The sequence below is a fragment of the Pseudorasbora parva genome, chromosome 10, assembly GCF_024679245.1.
Source record: "Pseudorasbora parva isolate DD20220531a chromosome 10, ASM2467924v1, whole genome shotgun sequence".
Classification (NCBI taxonomy): Eukaryota; Metazoa; Chordata; class Actinopteri; order Cypriniformes; family Gobionidae; genus Pseudorasbora; species Pseudorasbora parva.
In genome coordinates this window covers 8,597,692-8,618,829 of record NC_090181.1, presented here as the reverse complement: position 1 = coordinate 8,618,829, position 21,138 = coordinate 8,597,692, and the positions used below count along the sequence as shown (strand labels likewise).

Sequence of the window (21,138 nt, the reverse complement as noted above, 5' to 3'; positions counted from 1 at the left end):
GGCAGCGAGTGGTAGCCAATGCAGAGAGATGAATAGAGGTGTGACATGAGCCCTTTTGGGCTCATTGAATACAAGACGTGCTGCAGCATTCTGGATCATTTGCAGCGGTTTGATTGCACAAGACATAATCATGCAAATAATTTTGAATAATAATAATAATAATAATTGAGCCAATGCAGTTTGTAATGATATTATATAAATTCAATATTTGAAGGACATTTTGTTGACTTTTGTATTATGAACAATTTTGGTGCTGTGTAGGTTCCAAAATACAAAGTACAAACAAAAGCTAAACAAGTAAAGAACCACTGGTTAAGATGAGTTAACACTCAACCAACCTCCTTTTCCTGTATCCATCTGTAGTGTTTGTACAGCGTGATGGCGGTGAGCTTCAGTGATGTGAGCTCCCTGGTGCTCCCGTTTCCTCAGACAGCTGAAGAGAAACTCAGCTGAAGGACTTTCCCAACCTGACGGCTGGTTTTATGGAGCCCTAGGGTTTAGGCTTTGGCTGATGACTGTAACAGGCAACCAGGTGGGGACGAGCCGTGAAGACGGGTTGCATAACTCATCTGTCCTGTGGGATCGGAGAAGTGGTGAAAAAGACATCTGTGTCTGTCTACAGTACATGCAATGAAAGTGATATTATAGCGCATTGTAATAGAACTATGAGCCGAGAGGCCATGAATTACCAAAATACACTTGTAATAGAAGCTTGATTATGTTACAGTCAAAGCAATATGCCAGTCACATCATACTGTATAACATGTATAATATATATAATACTTTAGTTTCAAGGTGCACTACAATTTTTTTTATTTATTAAAAATGACCAAAAACAAAGAAATCACAGCAAAAGGGGAAAGTAACATTAAATTCTCGCTTTTCTTTTTTGAGGGAGGTTCATATTATTGTTATTTTTAATCGTGACCTTGTAATCTTTCATCAAAATAACTTACCCTTCCCTTTCAGCATCATCTTTTTTCTTTCATGACATGTTTACTGGTGTGACAACCTGTCAATCACATGAGATCGACCAATAGCAAACCAAAAGCCCCAAGGACAAAATCAAGTTCCGCCCTACAATTTTTCTTGCTGTTTTTTCTTGTTTAGACCCCTCATTCAGACATATATCACAATAAGGGAAGAAAAGATCACAACATTCATTCTGACTTTAAAGCATAAAGAAAACGTAATGCCTTAGTGTAAATGAATTACATAACTCTAGCCACTGACTGATTATAATTTATAATATTGCATTAATAGAAAGTCAGTTAGCTAAGATAAAGATTTTGTATATTTTTGTTGTATTTTCTCACTGTGACTGCAGTGGAAAACTTAAACTACAATAAATACAGTAAAAGGTTTGTTTTGTGAATTGAGCTGTTTTCACTAATGTTGTTTAACTATTATTATAAACAGTCACTTTTATCATACGTCTGTATTATTATTTAATCCATCTTGTGAGAAAATGCAGATTTTCATAGCTTAGTTCAGTATGAGTAGAATCATTTAAAATAGTTTTCAACAGGCTATATAGTGCATTCTATACAAGTTATTTAAAATGTCAGTAAGGATAGGAACATTTCTTGCTGTACTGAGCAGACTCCAATATCTCCAAAAAAGTTTTTTAGCTGAGTCTTACACTATCAATCTGGGTTAAAGTGTCAAGGAACTTAAAATTTACACAACCTATACAGAGGGAAGTGAATTTACTTGAAATATGTTCCTCTTGAAAACTATCTTTAAAAGTCATAATAAAAATTAGATTTTAGATTTAAAAAATCTAATTAGGAATGGAAATGTGTCTGTAGCAGAATTGCTTTGTACATTAGAATTACTGTTACGCTTTGAAGCTCTTAATAAATGGAAACCAATCCCAAAGAGACAAACAAGCACTAATTATGAAACACTAATTAAGAAATTCAGCATTTGTTGCTTTATTTATGATCTTTTATTAGCATCAGGCTGAAATTGAATTTACATTTCTGTGGGTTAATACTGTCCTTTGATAAATATCACTCCATCCAGGCTTAAAGAGGGGGACATTGTTTGAGGACCACTGATACCCACTGGAGGGCAGCAAAGTAATGCTTATGGCACAAAATTACTTTTTGGCTTGGGCATTATTATAAGTTCTCAGTCAGTATATTACTATGCACCAGATGCGTTTCTAGCTGATTTTTTTGAGAACAAAATGAGCTCAAGAAACTTCCTCTCCATGAGGAGGAATCTCTATGAAACTCCCTCATCTCGTGGGGCCAGTAGCGTTAACACACCCGCTAAGACTTTGGCTGCGTCCGATATCGCATAAGTTACTCTCTTGAACAGGTGCTTATTTTGAATAAGTAATTATAACTATAAGTTCTATATAGTATGAATGTGTGTAGAATGCAATCTGGATGTACACCATTCACAATGTTGTCATTATCGTGTGACCTACCAGTGGCTGTTACGTCGCTTCACCGCCATTCACAAATCCTCTCCTCATGAGCGTCCATACGCTATAGAATCTCACCAGAATTCTTCTAGGTCATACATGTACTTTTTGCCTATTATGAGTACTGTTAATTCGGACATACTTGCCACCCAAACCCAAATACACACACTTGCTGTCTTTGCACTTGACCACTTGTATATTTACATGACGTATTTCCTGTATTTGGCCCAAGTGTTCAAGTGAAGCCATGAGTGAAGCCTGCAGCTCTCGTCATAACCCCGCCCCTGCGGGTATTCTAATGGCCGCGAGACAAACAATCAAATGACACTTCATTTTTTTGTTCCAGTTTTTTTTTCCCCCAGTTTTTTTCTATCACTGATTTAATTTCAAATGTTTGCTTTTAAAATAAATTTGGTTTTAGTTAGTTATTTGATTAAAAAAAACAACAACGGCTATACTACTATAAAAACGGCACCAACTTTTAACAATGGTTAAATTCTACATTTCCATAACTGTTTATTTTACACCCGCATAATGAATTGCTCTGCATCTGCTAGAGAGCGAGCTTTTGATATTGCCGCTCTACTTCCTGCTCTCTACAGCAGACTCCGGTCCCGAGGTCACTACTGCGCAGGAGACGGCCTGAATAAATAAAGGTCCTAGAAAGCCCATGCCGAGCGGCTGGATTTCACAGTTTTCCATCGTCCACGCATTGGCCAAAGAGAATTCGCGATCAGATGCCGCGAACAGATGTCTCGGCGACATTTTGCTGATGCTCTCTGAGCGACGTCTTGACGATGGAATTTTGTGCATCGCGCCGACATCGCGTTATATTGCCCCAGGCAGTTTTTACTTTAACAGCGCCTGACAGAATATTTTTTTTTTCTGAGATGATTATTACACTTTACAACAAATAAATAGCTTATTATGTATTATATAATAAGCTATTTATTTGTTGTAAAGTGTAATAATCATCTCAGAAAAAAAAAAAAAAATTCTGTCAGGCGCAGTTAAAGTAAAAACTGCCTGGGGCAATATACGCACGCTGTGTCATTATTCCAACATTATCTTCATAACTTACGAAATAAAAAATTTACCCCTCAGAAAAATTAACTTTCCTGTCTTGTCAACATGAGCGCGGCGTGCGCTGTCACGTCATGTAAGGACGCACACTTAAAAGTAATCGGTCAGGTCATTTACATGGTGAAAAATAGACTAAAAAAAATTAATAACGAGTATGGAAGAGATTCAAGCTGTGCTGCTTTTGCTGGTTTACTAAAGAGGTAATTAACAACCGACAGAAAAGAGCACTAGCATATTCAGAAAGCTTGTAAAGCTAGATTTAAAATGACAATGTATATTATTATCAGCTATTACGGACATTGCACGTGAGATGGCTGAGACAAACGCGCGCCATCAGACAGAGAGCAAGACTGATATTTACTGAACGTAGACCGAACCTCGCAAAATACTTTTAAAAATGCCGGTTGAAATAAAATACTGCGTGAGCTAAACCAATCCTCGCGAGTAGGGCCGTTTGGAGGGGGAAATATTTACCCGGAACTTCATTTAGACCATGGTTCCTGCGGTCTAGCCACACCAAGTACCACCCAAAGTTCCTGGTTCCTGGGTAAAGTTCCTGTGGTGGAAACGGGGCTTAAGTACTGTGAAGATTAGGCAAATTAGTGTGGTGATGTAGGACTTTTGATTCTCCTGTTGATTCGAATAGAAAACAACTCTGTTACTGCACTAACTTCTTATACAATTCTACAATCTTATAGATATTTAAAAATGGTGATTGAAATAAAATGAACTCAACCAAGAATGTTCAGAGCCCAAGTCCAACCCCCGAAAGTTCCTGAACTTTGAGAAAGGGTGCGTCTCAATCTGCTCCGTAGTTCCGTTGTCAGGGTACTGATCAGGGAGTCAGCCCATTGACTTATGACCTAATCAGTGCCCTGACTAGTGAACTAGGGAGCTGATTGAGACGCAGGGAAAGTTCCCTTGCGAGCAGGGACAGAACTTCAGTTAGACCCTGGTCCCTGCTGCCAAAACACACCGAGCAGGTAGGCTACCACCCCAAAGTCCCTAATTTGCCTAAAGTTTCTGCAGTAGAAACGTGGCTTATGACTGTTTCTCAATACTCTGATTGATGCGTCTTCATTTCTTTGCTCCTCTATCCTCAACTCTGGGATCTGGAAATCGACTGAAGTCAAACAATATGTTGACACATCAATTTTCTAAATGCACGGTAAAGACATGAGGAACGAGGAGAGAGAAGGCTTTCAGAGGACAAACATAATGTGAGTTTGTACTACAAAGTTAACTTTATACACTACCGTTCATAAATTTGAAATAATTTAAAATAATTGACAAGATTTTTTAATGTTTTTGAAATAAGAAATAATGCTCAGTAAGACTGCATTTATTTTATCAAAAATATTGTAAAACAGTTTTGTAAAATATAGTTATTACATTAGTTATTACAAATAACTGTTCTAATTTGATAATTGATTAATTTTTAAGTGTAATATATTCCCGTTATGGAAGGGCTGAATTTTCAGCTCCATTACTCCAGTCATAAATCTCATGATCGTTCAGAAATCATTCTGAAATGCTGATTTGGTATTCAGCTCAGTTATTATCTGGTATTATTGGTGCTCAATTATAATGAATAGTTCTTATTATTATCAGTATTGGAAAACTATTTTACTGCTAATTATATAGAAATCTTTTTTATGTCCATACTGAAGTATTAATTATTAATCTTTCTTACCTCAAACATTTGATTGGCAATGAATCACGGTTTCCACAAAAATTTCAATCAGCAAAAAACGGCTTTCAACATTGATAATAATAAGAAATGCTTCTTGAGCACCAGATCAGCAAATCAGAATGATTTCTGAAGGATCGTGTGACACTAAAGACTGGAGTAATGATGCTGAAAATTCAGCTTTGCATCACACACTGTAAAAAATTTGTGGTGGTTTTTGTTGATTTAACTTAAAAAAGTAAGTAACCTGGTTGCCTTAAAATTTTGAGTTTATTGAAATTAAAAATTTGAGTTGATACAATGAAGGAAATTTGCTTAATAAACAGAAACTCAAAATATTTTTGTATCTGAACCACATAAAAAATGTGATAAATCATGAAAATAGCACAATTTGGCATGTTTCACTGCGTCATCAGAAATAACACACACATTATTACCCAATATGCTTACAAAATATTTTAATAATCTTTTAATAAAGGTTGTAGAATCTAAAAAAAAATTCATTGTATTAACTCAAAATTTTGATTTCAACGAACTCGAAATTTTAAGGCAACCAGGTAACTTTTTTTCTAAATATTTTTTTACAGTGCAGGAATAAAGCAGAAGGGCAGAACCACATCATAGATCTTAAATTGCAATTCCAGTGAGGCATAGCAATAATTAATCATCGACAGGTCACCAATCATCATCCATTACAGCCTGAAATTTCAGTGAAGGACAGAAGCAAAGGTCAATAAGTGTCAATTTCATAACAGGCCAATCTTTTGGGACAGATTAATCTGCACACATCCGTTTCTCGCTATTCCCAGTATGCCTCCTTTGGCAAGCAGAGAGAGAAGGAGGCTGGCCAATGACAAACGAGTTAAATTATCCCCAATGTGAATTGGAGAGACGCTGTGTGTTGCGCTGAGACAGGCATTGCTTGTGGGAAGAAACGATCAATAAGGGTGGCAGAGATGGGGTTGTGAATAGTGTAAGGGTCCACCGAGATCAGTCTTCATTCAAGTCACACTGTGAAGAATGGCATCGTTTCATTTCATACATGAACATGAGCTCCAGAAGAAAAAAATAATACATGAACAGTATTTATTTTATTTAAAATAATCAAAAAGCCAGCAAGAATGGTTGGAGCCAAGAAAAAAAAAAAAAAAAAAGTGACACGAGGAGATAAGCGAATGAGATGGAAGGATAAAAATCTATTGGCATAATTGTAGAATAAAGCCAGGAGAATGCAGGGTTCAATATTAGATTAACCAGTCTGTCATCAAGCCAAGAAGGTGCATTGATTAGCATCGGAATTTATAAACCCTGAAGACATTAACAGCAAGTATAGATCAACCGGAATCTCAGGTCTGGTGAAAATAAAATGCTGGAAAAGCAATGAACAGAAAACCTCTTGTGCATCCTACGGGCTCATTGTAAGCTTTTCATTATCCGTTATATATTAATGCCAGTGCCGGCTGGATGTATTATACAATATAGTGGGTAAAAATTGGACAGATGTCACAATAGAAGATGGAGTAGGTTGTTTTAAAAACGTATACAAGCACTTTCCATAGCAATGGCAGTTAATGTCTTTCTTCTGCAATTACACTGAGGGAAAATGGACTGCCAGGAAGCAGATGGTTAATTTGATGGGTTTTGTCCAATGAACATGCATAATTTTGTGAGCATCAAGTCAGATTGTTGCTCTCAGTCACATGAAACAAAGTGCAAAGCTTAATAGTTGCTGAATAAGGCAGTTCTGGTTTTATACCCCATATAGTATAAATATTAAAGCTACACTGTGTGATATTTTCCCCCATCCAGTGGTGTAAAGGTATATGACCATCCAATGAATAATAGTTTCTGTTCCTCTCCATTCTGATTTCGTTTTAACTCCTACGGTGGCCGATTTAGTCCAAGACTAACATGGCAGTCCCCCTCTTCAAAGAGATCAAAATATTGATTTCGAAGATGTTGAAATTGCGTATTGAGAATATGTTTGAGACATATTCTTTGTTTTTTTATGTTTTGTCATTTTAAAGTTGTTGTTGCAGCCCTCAACTGATGTTGATGTTGTCATGTTGTGTTTTGGCCTGAAGCTCCGCCCTCCACCTATCGACCAATCATGATCTATCAGCTGAGCTGTTGCTGATACTGTTGCTGATACAGTTCCCACATGTGCACCACAATCACACACACACACACACACACACACACACACACACACACACACACACACACACCGGTTTGTTGATGGATGCACACTTGCTAATGAGTGAGGAATTACAGTTGTACCTTAAACTGAGTAGCATCACTGAGAAATGTCCTGATATAAAGGAATTCTTCCATTGTTTCATCATCGACTCAGACTCGTGCTGGGATTGATGTAAAATCAACGTCATCATTGTCTTTACAGTGTGTACTATCGCTGAGCTTAAGGATCAGGACACCTCTTGAAGGGAGCTGACGTTCAGTTATGGCAGTGGGTGTTTTCGAAATACGCGCTATATGCGGAAGACCAATCAACAGACTATGCCATCTGACCAATCTGTGCAGAGTAGGTTCGTGGAAAGGAGGGATTTAGAAACGGATTAATCCGTTGAGTCATTATGAGAAAATTAAAGGGTTAGTTCACCCAAAAATTATTTCATTAATTACTCACCCTCATGTCGATGGACACCCGTAACACCTTCGTTCATCTTTGGAACACAAATGAAGATATTTTTGTTGAAAGCTGATGGCTGAGAAAGGCTTCAGAAAGGCTTCCATTGGCATTCAGTACATTCCCACTGACCCACTCACAAGACCCATAAAGGCACTAAAGACGACATTACAAAGTCCATCTCACTACAGTGGCTGTACAATAATTTTACTTGGTGGATAAAGTTGTTATTTTGATTTTTGTGCGCTCAATAACTATTTTCGTCGCATTGTAAAATTATTGTACAGCCACTGTAGTGAGATGGACTTTGTAATGTCGTCTTTAGTGCCTTTATGGGTCTTGTGAGTGGGTCAGTGGGAATGTACTGAATGCCAATGGAGGCCTTTCTGAAGCCTTTCTCAGCCATCAGCTTTCAACAAAAATATCTTCATTTGTGTTCCAAAGATGAACGAAGGTGTTACGGGTGTCCATCGACATGAGGGTGAGTAATTAATAAAATAATTTTCATTCTTGGGTGAACTAACCCTTTAAACTCTTTTTTGACATTTGATGCATGTAAACATGTTGTTGGAGACCTCAAAAACAAAATAAGGAAACTTCTAAATAGTCTAAAAGGGGCACTTTAAAGTGTTATTTCACCAATTTACAACCTGTTTTGTATTGTTAATGTCAGTATGACATTCTTCGTGTTACCTGGACTTAGAAATTCCCATTTATTTCTCACCAATAGACTTTTGACAGCTCCAGGGCTTTCGTGAAAACTACAAAGAAGGATAAATATGACACCAGGAATTAGTGATGGGAGAAACAAAGCTTTTCAAAACCTTGAATCAATTGAACCATTTGCTTTGCAAATTGATTCACTGTTTTGAAGCGTTCGAAACGCCACACACTGGTGACTCCTGCTGGTCATAACGGTGTAAATGCATGAAAAACAACTTTTACAAACCCACCACATATGTTAATTGAATGTATAATCTATCTAATGCAATTATCATCTAATAAGATTAAATATTATTTCATCTTTAAGTGTCTGTATATGTGTTATTTTAGCAATTTCCAGGGTTTATTTAGTTTGTTCTATGCATAGATGGCTCAGCTAAACAGACCAATATTGATAACTATCATTCCAAATGTCTCATTAAAATGTCTACAAATGTATAACACAAAGAGATCAGGAATAATCAGAAATCAGATAAAACCCATAGACACTTGTTCACATTGAATCCGCATTCACAGAGATCAATGCCCACCAGTGGTGAACCAGTGGAATTTCAAAATGGTTCGAAACAGTTATGATGTAACAAAGCCTTGTTTACTCAAATCACCTGAACCATTGATTTGAAACAAAAGATTCAGAAAGGTTTGGAAGCTTCATGAAGCAATGTTTCGAAATCGCCCATCACAACCAGGAACATGTACAACATGTCCTACAACCAATACACCTATAAGGTCGATTTTCAGTTCCTTGAAATGCGACCCATAGGAGTGTTTACTAAAGTTGTGCTCGTATTTCATTTTAAAGCATGTTTCCCTTTTATCTGCGTGATATTTCAGGTTTTGCCTAGTTTAATTGGTAAAGCATTGCTATATTCAACAACATGTGACCATGCGATCATGAGTTCGATCTCAGGGAACACGTGCTCATAAAGTGTGTATGCACTATAAATCACTGGGTAGGTTTAGGGACGGGTGTAGTTGTAAATAAAATAAAAATATATATATATATATATATATATATATGTATATATATAATATATATATATACGCATTTTGAATGGTAACAACAGTCATACGTTATTTCATGACGTCAGACGTAACACGACGCTGTCATTATTTTTATGCCAGAGGTTGCATAACTTTAAAACGTAAATATAGGTTGTAATAAGGTGCTTGAAAAACGACGAGTGTTTTTTTTTTTTGGAGTACAGTTTGAACAGAACATGTCTAGAAATGACACAGGGAACATATACAATGTCAGATGATATTTAAATGCTTAGAAACATATAGACAACAACGTTGTCAAAACGGGCACGGATCCTCGAAAATGACTATAAATGCTACATTATGCTGCCAGGCCAGTAGTTGGCGATATCACTTTGTAAAGAAACACAACACGCCTATAGACTGAACATGTAATGCCCATGGGCAGGACTTCACCGTTTTCACAAAGGTGTGTTTTTGTAGTTTACACAGATACGATAACAGTATCAATTTAAAAAACTTGCACTTTTGAAAAGCGTCTTCAAAAGTTAGCATTTTCAGGCCACCAAAACGCCATTGTTACGTTGATGAATTATAAAAACTGATTTAGAGGCCTTAGAAATTCAGGCATCAAATATGATGCTGTAGTCTTTATAGGGTTCAAAATCTCATCCAGCAACCCCAACATAATCACACTCCACTTGCACCCTTTCAGGCTATGTGAGGACAGTCTCTTTCTTTCTCTCTCTCTTTTCAATCCTTCCCTTCTGCTTGATGGAACAGACACGAAAGCACTGCTGAGCAAATGGCATACAAGTGAATCTAGAGATACTGATCAAAATAGGCAGAGCAGTCTCAAGGGGTCATTCAAGTCCAGGCATATATGACCAAGGGCATGAAGAGAGTCCGCCAAGGGTGCAATGTGTCCTCTACTGATGCAGAATAAACAGAGAATACCCTGCTGACTGTGTTATTAAATGGCTATTATTTATTTAGAGAACATTGCACAAGTCATAAGGATTAAAATGAAATTAAGAACCACAAAAACACATTTGTTTGCATTCAACTGCAGTCAACACAACTATAATTGGATAAATATGGTATATGCTAAGAAAGACAAAACAAACCACAAATTACCGTTCAAAATCACAATTCATTATCCTAATATTACAATGACATCACTGTCAATAACATTTTGAATCCTGAGCATTCTATTGATGTACCAATACAAACTGCATGGCAATTTATAACTATTTCGTACCTATGTCACAAAATGGTGACTAATTTGTATGGATTTGTACAATCCCATTCATATATAATCTGTGGAAACATTTTATGTTAGGGTCCAATTTTCAATATTAAGTTGCATATTAGCTTGCATATTATTAGTATTATTGGCTGATTATTAGTACTTATAAATTACATATTAATGCCTTATTCTGCATGACCTTATTCTACATCCCTTAATCCGACCCAATTCCTAAACTTAAATGCTACAAAAACTACCTTACTAACTATTAATAAGCAGTAAATTAGGCGTTTATTGAGGCAAAAGTTGCAGTTAATAGGGAAAATGTATTCTCCTCCTTACTAAATTGTTACCCAATCTGCCTAGTCAGCTTTTTCTTCTAAATACATGTTTTTTTATACGATTTACATTGTCTGAATTCAAACAAAGTCACCACCTCAAAAAATTGACACGTATTCCTTTGAGATCGGGTTGGATATACAGTATAGCCAGACCAGACTGACGACAGAAGTGCTGCGTCCCAATTCGCCTACTTATACTACGTCCTAAAAGTATGTACTCTTTTTGTGAAGAAAAGGTATATACTTTTGAATGTGTAGCAGAAAAGTATGCAAGCTTCGGGACATACTACTTCGCCATCTTTGACGGACTCTGTCGTTACGTGCATCCCGTCACTGTTTAACTGCCCTGTCAATCATCGTCAGATTCGTCACAGTTCAAATCCTCCACATTCAGATTGATCTCCTACCGTATCGGAGAGAAATGTAGCCGCACGTTGATCTGCCATGTGTGGGTCTTTAATGCAGAGACTCTCCTCATGTGTTTGCAGTAGAAATATAATCATGCATTTAAAAGTTAATGGCCAAACGTGTCATTACAAAAGTTCACAATGCTGCTGCAGGTGAAATATAATGTGGATAACACTGAATAAATATATTTTTGTCAGGTTTTTAATGCTTTTTATCCGCGTTTGTAGTTCTAATCGAATCCCCGTCCACCTCGCAGTGGGTTGTGGGCAATATCAGCCGTTAGAGTGCCCATCGATCCATACTTCGAATTCGGACCGGAAATAGTAAACCATCCGGGTATCTTTTTTCAACATACTATGATTTGGGACATACTAATTCTATTTTTGAATACTATTTAGTATGGATAGAATGCGAACTGGGACGCAGGGAAGGTCTCAACTCGATATCAGCTTTCACTGGACAAGTTCCGGCCAGGAGGACGTTTGACTGACGTGTAAATCAACCAATCACAATCTGTTCAGTGACAGGGCCGTGAAATTGTTGACAGGGCCATGAAAATTTTAAATCGATGTCCCCACAATAACAGACCGGCATGCAAATCGGCAGGTCATGTGAGTTTGCTGCTATAATGGTGTTGTGAACTTTACACAGACCTACTTTTGAAAATCAAGCATTATTCTGATAATCGCTTATTTTCACAGTTGTAAACTGTAGCAAAGTTCGTTAATAGGAGGAAGGAAGAGGACACGGAGGTCGGCTAGACGGTTGATGCTTTCTTTATTTATTCTCATTTACTGTCAAAAACACACTCAGTGGTGTATAGTTTCTCTTTCTCAATGTCACAACGATCACTTCCGGGTCGGCACTTCCGGGTTCCGGTTACTCAGTCTCTGGGGTTTGTGCATCAACCGTCCGTCTCTCTCTCTCCCTGGTCTCTGGTTCCACCGAGGTTTTATACCCTCTCCGCGCTCATTACTGGAACAAGAGACAGGTGTTATTAATCTGCGTCAAACCCACTCACTTACCGCTCGTCCCGCGGCTCTCTCTCCCGCTGCAGACCTCGCTGAACCACGCCCCCCTTGCCACATACCCCCACCGCCCGACTCAGGCCGGGGAGCCGTCCGGCCGGCAGCTGTGAACTCCCGCCCCAGGAGGTAGTAGCGGAGGGTGAGAACGGCCCACCTGATGGCCAGACACTCCTTCTCTATGGTGCTGTACTTAGCTTCCCTCTTGGAGAGCTTACGGCTAATGTACAGCACCGGCCGCTCTCCCCCCTCCACCTCCTGGGCCAGGACTGCGCCCAGCCCCCTGTCCGACGCGTCAGTCTGCAACAAGAAAGGGAGAGAAAAGTCAGGGGAGTGTAAAAGCGGCCCGCCACATAGAGCAGCCTTCACTCGGGTAAAAGCCTGTTGACACGGCTCCGTCCACTGGACCGTATCTGGTAGCCCCTTTCTAGTCAGGTCAGTCAAAGGGCTGGTGAGGTCCGAATAATTTGGTATGAACCGTCTATAATATCCCGCCAGCCCCAAGAACTGCCTAACCTCCTTTTTGGTCTTGGGTCTCGGACAGGTTGCAATTGCTGCGGTCTTATCAATTTGGGGACGCACCTGTCCATGACCCAAGTGGAAGCCCAGATACCTTACTTCCACCCGCCCAATCGCACACTTCTTCGGGTTGGCCGTAAGCCCCGCTCCCCTCAGCGACCTCAAGACCGCCCTGACATGCTGCATATGCCGCTGCCAATCGTGACTGTAAATCACGATATCATCCAGATAGGCAGCAGCATAGGCGGCATGGGGACGCAAAATCCTGTCCATGAGGCGCTGAAAGGTAGCGGGCGCCCCGAACAACCCGAAAGGAAGCGTGACAAATTGGTGCAATCCAAACGGCGTGGTGAAAGCTGTCTTTTCTTTGGACAATGGAGACAAGGGGATCTGCCAATAGCCCTTTGTTAAGTCCAGTGTCGAATAAAATCGAGCCGTGCCCAACCGATCAAGCAACTCGTCAACCCGCGGCATTGGATACGCGTCGAATTTCGACACAGCGTTCACCTTGCGGTAGTCCACACAGAACCTGACCGAGCCGTCTGTCTTGGGGACCAAGACTATCGGGCTCGCCCAGTCACTGTTGGACTCCTCGATTACTCCCATGTCGAGCATTGCGCCTAATTCCTCCTGAACTACCTTTTTCTTGTGTTCAGGCAGACGATACGGCCGGCTGCGAACTACCACGCCCGGCTAGGTCTCGATATGGTGCTGAATCAAATCGGTACGTCCCGGTAGGGGCGAGAACACGTCCGCGAACTCCGCCTGTAATTTTGATAAATCAGTGAGTTGGAACGGTGAGAGGTGATCTCCCCCAGGGGCCAGCGCGACTGATTGTGTTTTAATACTCGCCTCTGGCCCGAGATCATCCTCTCCCCCGATCACCGTTGCCAACAACACTGATTCCACCTCATTCCATTTTTTTAGCAGGTTGAGGTGGTATATTTGACGTGCCCCGTTCCTATCGGATCGTATCACTTCATAATCGAGCTCTCCTACCTGTCGTGCGACCTCAAACGGCCCCTGCCACTTTGACATTAATTTAGAGCTCGACGTAGGGAGTAGAACGAGCACTTTCTCTCCCGGTGTGAATTTGCGTAGTTTTGTACCCCTGTTATATGACCGGCTCTGGCGGTCCTGGGCTTGCAACAAATTCTCCCTCGATAGCCGCCCCAAGGTGTGGAGTTTTGTTCGCAAGTCCAGCACATACTGAATTTCGTTCTTGGCCAAAGAAGGCCCCTCCTCCCAAGTTTCTCGCAGGACGTCCAGCACCCCCCGGGGCTGCCGTCCGTAGAGAAGCTCGAAGGGGGAAAACCCCGTGGAGGCTTGCGGGACCTCCCGCACAGCAAATAAGAGGGGTTCTAACCACCGATCCCAATTTTTGGCGTCTTCCTGTACGAATTTACGGATCATGGATTTAAGAGTGCGATTAAATCGTTCGACCAAGCCGTCTGTTTGTGGGTGATAGACGCTTGTTCGAATGGATTTAATGCCCAATAATCCGTACAATTCGCTTAACGTGCGTGACATAAACGCCGTGCCTTGATCAGTGAGGATTTCCTTCGGAATCCCCACCCGGGAGATTAAACGAAACAGTGCGTCCGCAACACTCTTCGCAGAGATGTTGCGGAGAGCCACTGCTTCCGGATATCGTGTTGCGTAGTCCACGATAACTAACGCAAAACGATGTCCGCGTGCGGATCGCTCTAATGGCCCGATGAGGTCCATCGCAATTCTCTCGAAGGGGACCTGCATTAATGGAAGGGGGCGCAATGGCGCTTTTGGGGCGGCCAGTGGGTTCACCAACTGACATTCAGGACAAGACGCGCACCACCTGCGCACATTGTCATGAATGCCTGGCCAAAAAAATCGGGTCATTAAACGATTCAGCATGGCCGCCTGTCCCAGGTGGCCCGCCATCGGGTTAGAGTGAGCCGCCTGGAAAAGCATTTCCCGGCGGCTCTTTGGTACTAACAACTGGGTTGTATCTACCTTTGTCTGAGTGTCTTGGGTCACTCGATACAACCGATCCTTTATTATGGCAAAATAAGGATAGGAGACAGGCAAGGCAGGTTGGAGAGACTGTCCGTCGATCGATCGGACCTGCTGGAAAGCGTTCTTAAGGGTTTCATCCTGGGACTGCTCCAGAGGAAAGTCATCGCGGTCCGAGAGAATTAGTCTCTCAACCCCGCTCGGTTCCTCTGGAGTTGTCTCCGAGGGTCCCGGTTCAGTCTCCCCAAGCTATACTCGCACCGCCCCCTTCCTTGCCTTTTTCCCCCAAGTGGCATCCGCACACAACGATCCCAATAGAGCCGTAAAGGCGGGCCAATTCGTCCCCAGAATTAGCGGATGCCGGAGGTGTGGACTAACCGCCACCTCTATACTATGCTTTTGCCCCCGAAATTGTATCGTGACTGGGACAACCGGATATTCCACCACATCCCCGTGCACACACCGCACCTTAACCATCCGGCTTGTATCCAATGCCCCAGGCTGCATCAGGCTTTGATGGATCGAGGTTTGGTTACATCCTGAATCCACCAAGGCCTGATATGTACCCCCCTTGATACTTACAGGAATTTGGTACTCTCCTGCTTGATCGGGGGTGGTCCGCTGGACGTCCGGGATCCGGATCATTGTCCCGATGTCCATCATCGGACATCGGTCCACAAAATGATCCGGATCACCGCACCGCCAGCAGGCCAGCCCAGGCCTACCCGCCGCCCCTGCGGCGGGGAGTGGGTTGGACAATGAGCGCGGGGAGGGCGTGGACCCAGAGCCATTATCACCCCCCATCCCCAGCAGCCCCGCCCCCCTGGGCGGAGCCCGCGAACTCCCGAGCGGTCCAGGGCCCATCCCACCCCGGCCTCTGGGGGGAATCCGAGGAGGGCCCGGAGGGCGGGACCTAGGGAGAGGGATAGGAGGAGAGGGAGACACAGAGGGGGGAGAGAGAGAGCGAGAGGTTAAAAGGGGTGCGCCGACCCCCGGGCACGCCACCAGGTGGTCCTCCGCCAGGTGGATGGCCGTCTCCAGCGACGTGGGCCGGTGGCACTGGACCCACTCGGCAGTTTTCCTTGGGAGCCGAGCGATGAACTGCTCCAGTACCACCAGATCGACGATGTGGTCCACGTCGCTTCCGCCGGCCAGGAGCCATCTGCGGCATGAGTCCCGGAGCTGTTGGGCCATCGCGAAGGGTCGGCCGGCCTCCCCCCACTCCAGGGAGCGGAACCTCTGTCGGTGTTGCTCCGGGGAGCGGCCGACCCGCTGGAGGATGGCCTTCTTTAGGTCATCGTACTCCAGGAGGTTCGCCACCGGTAGCTGTTGTGCAGCCGCCTGGGCCTCTCCTGTCAGTAGTGGTATCAGGCGCACCGGCCACTGTGCCCGGGGCCACCCGCAGGCCTCCGCGGCCTTTTGGAAGAGGTCAATAAATGCCTCCGGGTCATCCTGTGGCCCCATTTTGTGCAGGGGCACGTGGACCGGTGCGCTGGCGAGCCCGGCGGCTTCGGTGCGAACCTCCCGGTCGATCCAGCTCCGGAACTTCTCGCGGTCCTCTTGCTGGCCTCGGACAATGGCCTCGAAGCGGCGCTCCTGGTCTGCCCGAAGGTCCAGCATGGCTTGATGTTGGTCCTGATGGAGGACCGCGAGGGATGTGATAATGTCCGCAAATGGCGAGGCGGAGGGCGTCTGCATGGCGGCGGCGCTGTCCTACTTCCTCCCGGGTTTCGGCACCAGTGTAGCAAAGTTCGTTAATAGGAGGAAGGAAGAGGACACGGGGGTCGGCTAGACGGTTGATGCTTTCTTTATTTATTCTCATTTACTGTCAAAAACACACTCAGTGGTGTATAGTTTCTCTTTCTCAATGTCACAACGATCACTTCCGGGTCGGCACTTCCGGGTTCCGGTTACTCAGTCTCTGGGGTTTGTGCATCAACCGTCCGTCTCTCTCTCTCCCTGGTCTCTGGTTCCACCGAGGTTTTATACCCTCTCCGCGCTCATTACTGGAACAAGAGACAGGTGTTATTAATCTGCGTCCAACCCACTCACTTACCGCTCGTCCCGCGGCTCTCTCTCCCGCTGCAGACTGAACCACGCCCCCCTTGCCACATAAACATTACGGATTTCTTCTTCCATATGGGGACTGGCATCGCAACGGCTTTGTTTCCAGGTGGACAATTGAAGAACATGTCTCACGTCTCCCGGAAATCCAGGAGATTTCAACCAATCAGATGACAACTTTGAAAATGTTGTGTGCCATATGCATCAGATGTGTCTGAGGCTGAGACTAGATATTCAGTTCAAAGCTCTACTCGGATTTCAGGTGGGGAAAAATGTTTTCTCTTATGTTTTTCCTTTATGTTTTTCCATTATGTGCATCCTGTCACTGGTTAAACTGCCCTGTCAATCATATTGTCACTGTAAATACCCTCCACATTCAATTTAATTTAATTTCCTACCGTATCGGGAAGAACTGAAGTAGCACGTTGATCTGCCAGACATGGGTCTTTCATGTGGAGGCTCTCATGTTTAAAACTTAATGATCAAACTTATCATTACAAAAGTTCTCAGTGCTGTTCCAGATGTAATTAAATGTGGAGAACAATAAATAATGATCTTTTTGCCAGGTTAGATGGCAAACTAAAACTACTTTATCTAAACCTCTCTGTTTAACTTTTTTAGATTTTTGTAGCTCTGAGCGAATCCTCATCCAACTCACAATGGGGGCAATATTAACCATCAGAGTGTGCACGGATCTGCAAATAGTATACGGAAGTAGACCATCCGGGTATCTTTGGAATACTAATTTCAGAATCCATCCTGCTTGAAAGAGCCTGAGCATTTAAAGCGGTAGACGGCAAAACTGCAGCGCACACTTAGTTCACACTACCAGCGACGTTAGGCCCATTCACACCACAAGCACCACGCAGCGAAAAAGCGACACAATCCCAATTGATTTAAATGGAGAGTGGGCGATTTCCAGCAGCACAAGCGACAGCGACCATATGGGCAAACCGTGTCCAGTGAAGTGACAAATTTGAGATATGTTCAACTTTATGGAAATTAAGAGCAACTTTGGGAGCGACAACCAATAGGAGTGAAGTCAGCGGAGAGCACGTGATCCATTGCACTGCAGTGCCGGGCAAGATGATGAAGAAGCTAATTTTATCAGTCAGCACTTCTCCTAAAATGTATGATATGTATATACGCTGTTACTCGCTGTGCTGACTCTGAGCAAGAATGGTTTCGTGGGCCCAGACAGACGGACATTTACACTTTTGCTGCTGATCTAATACCTGCGATGGCAAAGAGCAGTTGCTGTATCTCGTTTTTAACTAATTATAAAATGGGATAACATGCACTGATAAATCTTGCACAATAGTATCAGGAATTTGCATTCAGAAATAAATAGGATTTCATGTCGACTCAAAACCCATCAAATCCAAATAATAAGTACTCTCATTATGCAGTCTGACAATACACTTTACAAAAACAAATATCTTATTTTATAATTGCAAGATAAACACAATGAAATAATCAATAATAGATGAATGGTTGTCATGTTTACAACCCATATCATGCTGCATGCTTTTTGCTAATTATGAGCCTTTGGGGGAAAGCAAAGTGCAAAACACATTTTCTTTGCAGATGCTCTGTTTATGTTGAAAATATCTCTTTTTACAACCTCGGCTCCATTGTGTTATTGGAAGAAGAGCATTTAATGTAAATGTGATGACATTTAAGCTTGAGATCTGTGTTCAACTCATTATTTCTCGTAATGTAATCCTCTAAGTGCTGGAGGTGGGCATTACTGAAAGAAGCACTCTCACTCATATTATTTGGTTCACCATCAGAGCCCACCCTAACAACAGGCTGATAAGATGGCAAATCTCCCAGGGGAGCTGTCATAGAGTATGATTGGAAGGAGAACAGAATGAATTGCCCTACTCCCAGCACCTGGGGTCTGTCTGCCTTTTTGGCACCGAGATAATATGAGAACTGCCTGACGAATGTCCCTCCTGGCTATGCAGGAGGAAGTGTGTACTTAAAAGAGTGGTGTGGTCTAAATCGATGGTCTCGCCTGTTCAATTAGTTAATTGACTAATTGTGGAGGTTTTACAGTGATAGTGAGATTTACAGCAAATGTACATGTCTCAGATTAGGTTGAAGCGGCACGGCCAAACTCTGTCTCAGACACATTCCAAGAGTATTTGTGTATGGTCAATTTTGGTAACACTTCATTTCGACAGGCTACTAAATATAAACTACTAAATTTAAGTAACTTTGCAACTGCATGCCAAATGTTAAGCCTTGTTAGATGATTTTTGTGCATATTTTGTGCATATCTGATCATATTTAGCTAGCCTGGATGCCAGCTGAACTTAGCCCCGCCCACAATTTTTTTAGGGCGGGCAGTTCGGTCTGGCCTCGCTCCATATAGGAGTAATTATCTCAAAACAGAAACTGTTCGGACCAATGAAATCATCAGGGCGGGCTTTAGACGATGACGGACAGATGATCAACAGTAACGTAATCATGCACGTCATCAAAGGGGCTTGGATTATATTTGTTCGACGGAGAGCTTGTTTGTATCTGCATTCACCTTCACAATTTCTCTCAGAAATGATGATCATGTTGGGTTAGTACTCTGTGTATCATTAAATTATTTTATTTTTTTACAACACCGGCAAAGATGGTGTATTCCAGCGCACGTGCAGACAGGGTTGCCAAGTTTTTACAACAAAATCCGCCAACTACTAGCCCTAAACAATAGTTTCTTGGGGGGTTCTCCAGGGAAAAAATGGCATTTGGGGGGGTAAAATGTGTGTTATTTTGGCAAAGTTGCCTGCTAAAATTCGCACTCATGGGTCTATATCACTAGCCTGGATGCCAGCTGAACTTAGCCCCGCCCACAACATTTTTAGGTCGGCCAGTTCGGTCTGGCCTCGCTCCATATAGGAGTAATTATCTCAAAACAGAAACTGTTCGGACCAATGAAATCATCAGGGCGGGCTTTAGACGATGACGGACAGATGATCAACAGTAACGTAATCATGCGCGTCATCAAAGAGGCTTGGATTATATTCGTTCAAATCCTAAACGGAGAGCTTGTTTGTACCTGCATTCACCTTCACAATTTCTCTCAAAAATGATGATCATGTTGGGTAAGTACTCTGTGTATCAATAAATTCTTTTATTTTTTTACAACACAGGCAAAGATCGTTTATTCCAGCGAGCGTGCAGACAGGGTTGCCAAGTTTTTACAACAAAACCCGCCAACCACTAGCCCTAAACAATAGCTTCTCGAGGGGTTCTCCGGAAAAAAAATGGCGTTTGGGGGGTAAAATGTGTGTTATTTTGGCAAGGTTGCCTGCTAAAATTCACACTCATGGGTCTATATATCACATAATAGTCGCTTCAACCCGCGGACATAGAAAACAACCCGCGGAAGAAAACATTAGGAAACGCGGACTTGGCAGCATAGTGCAGTTGAGCTCTGTTGACATTTGACAATGCGTCGCTTCGTTGCTCTGATTGGTTGTAGGTCTATCCAATTGATGTCTTTCCTGGTTTGGTTGAAACACGCCCCATAATCACAGCCCAATGGAGCAGTTTCAGACTCATATTCTGACTAGAATTGAGTATGACCATGTCAGGCTAATATTTAGCTAGTGTAAATGGCAAAATACATTTTGATTATGCGGTTTGAAATCCTATTCGAATGACCGATCTAATTCGATTTTTTGTAGTTTGCCACTTTCTCACACCTCCTAAAATGTAAAGATGTCAGATGTTGTTATAAGAAAGATGATGAAAGTCACTGCATAAACAAGGTTGTGTTGTTGCAAAGTGCCAGTCAAGCAAAAAATTACAATATAATGGAGACATGTTGAATTTTATGACTGGCAGAAAAGACAGCACAGAATTATTTTCAAGCACCCTCACTCCACTCAGCACCGCACGTCTTAAACTCAAGGCTGAAATATGACCCACCAATTTCTCTATTTGACTATTTTAACATATAATGAATTTCTGTGAT

The 21,138-nt window shown here is 42.3% G+C and overlaps 1 protein-coding gene across 1 annotated transcript in view; it reads right to left on the bottom strand.

The window, feature by feature from the left end:
- Window positions 1-16,793, bottom strand: part of pgfb (placental growth factor b) — a 92,702-nt gene extending 75,909 nt beyond the window's left edge. The window contains exons 1-3 of the mRNA XM_067454779.1: window positions 16,318-16,793; window positions 15,678-15,972; window positions 12,650-12,884 (exon numbers count right to left, since the gene is read on the bottom strand). Coding sequence (XP_067310880.1) covers window positions 12,650-12,884; window positions 15,678-15,972; window positions 16,318-16,793 — 1,006 coding nt within the window. The remainder of the gene's footprint in view (window positions 1-12,649; window positions 12,885-15,677; window positions 15,973-16,317) is intronic.
- Between the last annotated feature and the right edge of the window lie 4,345 nt (window positions 16,794-21,138).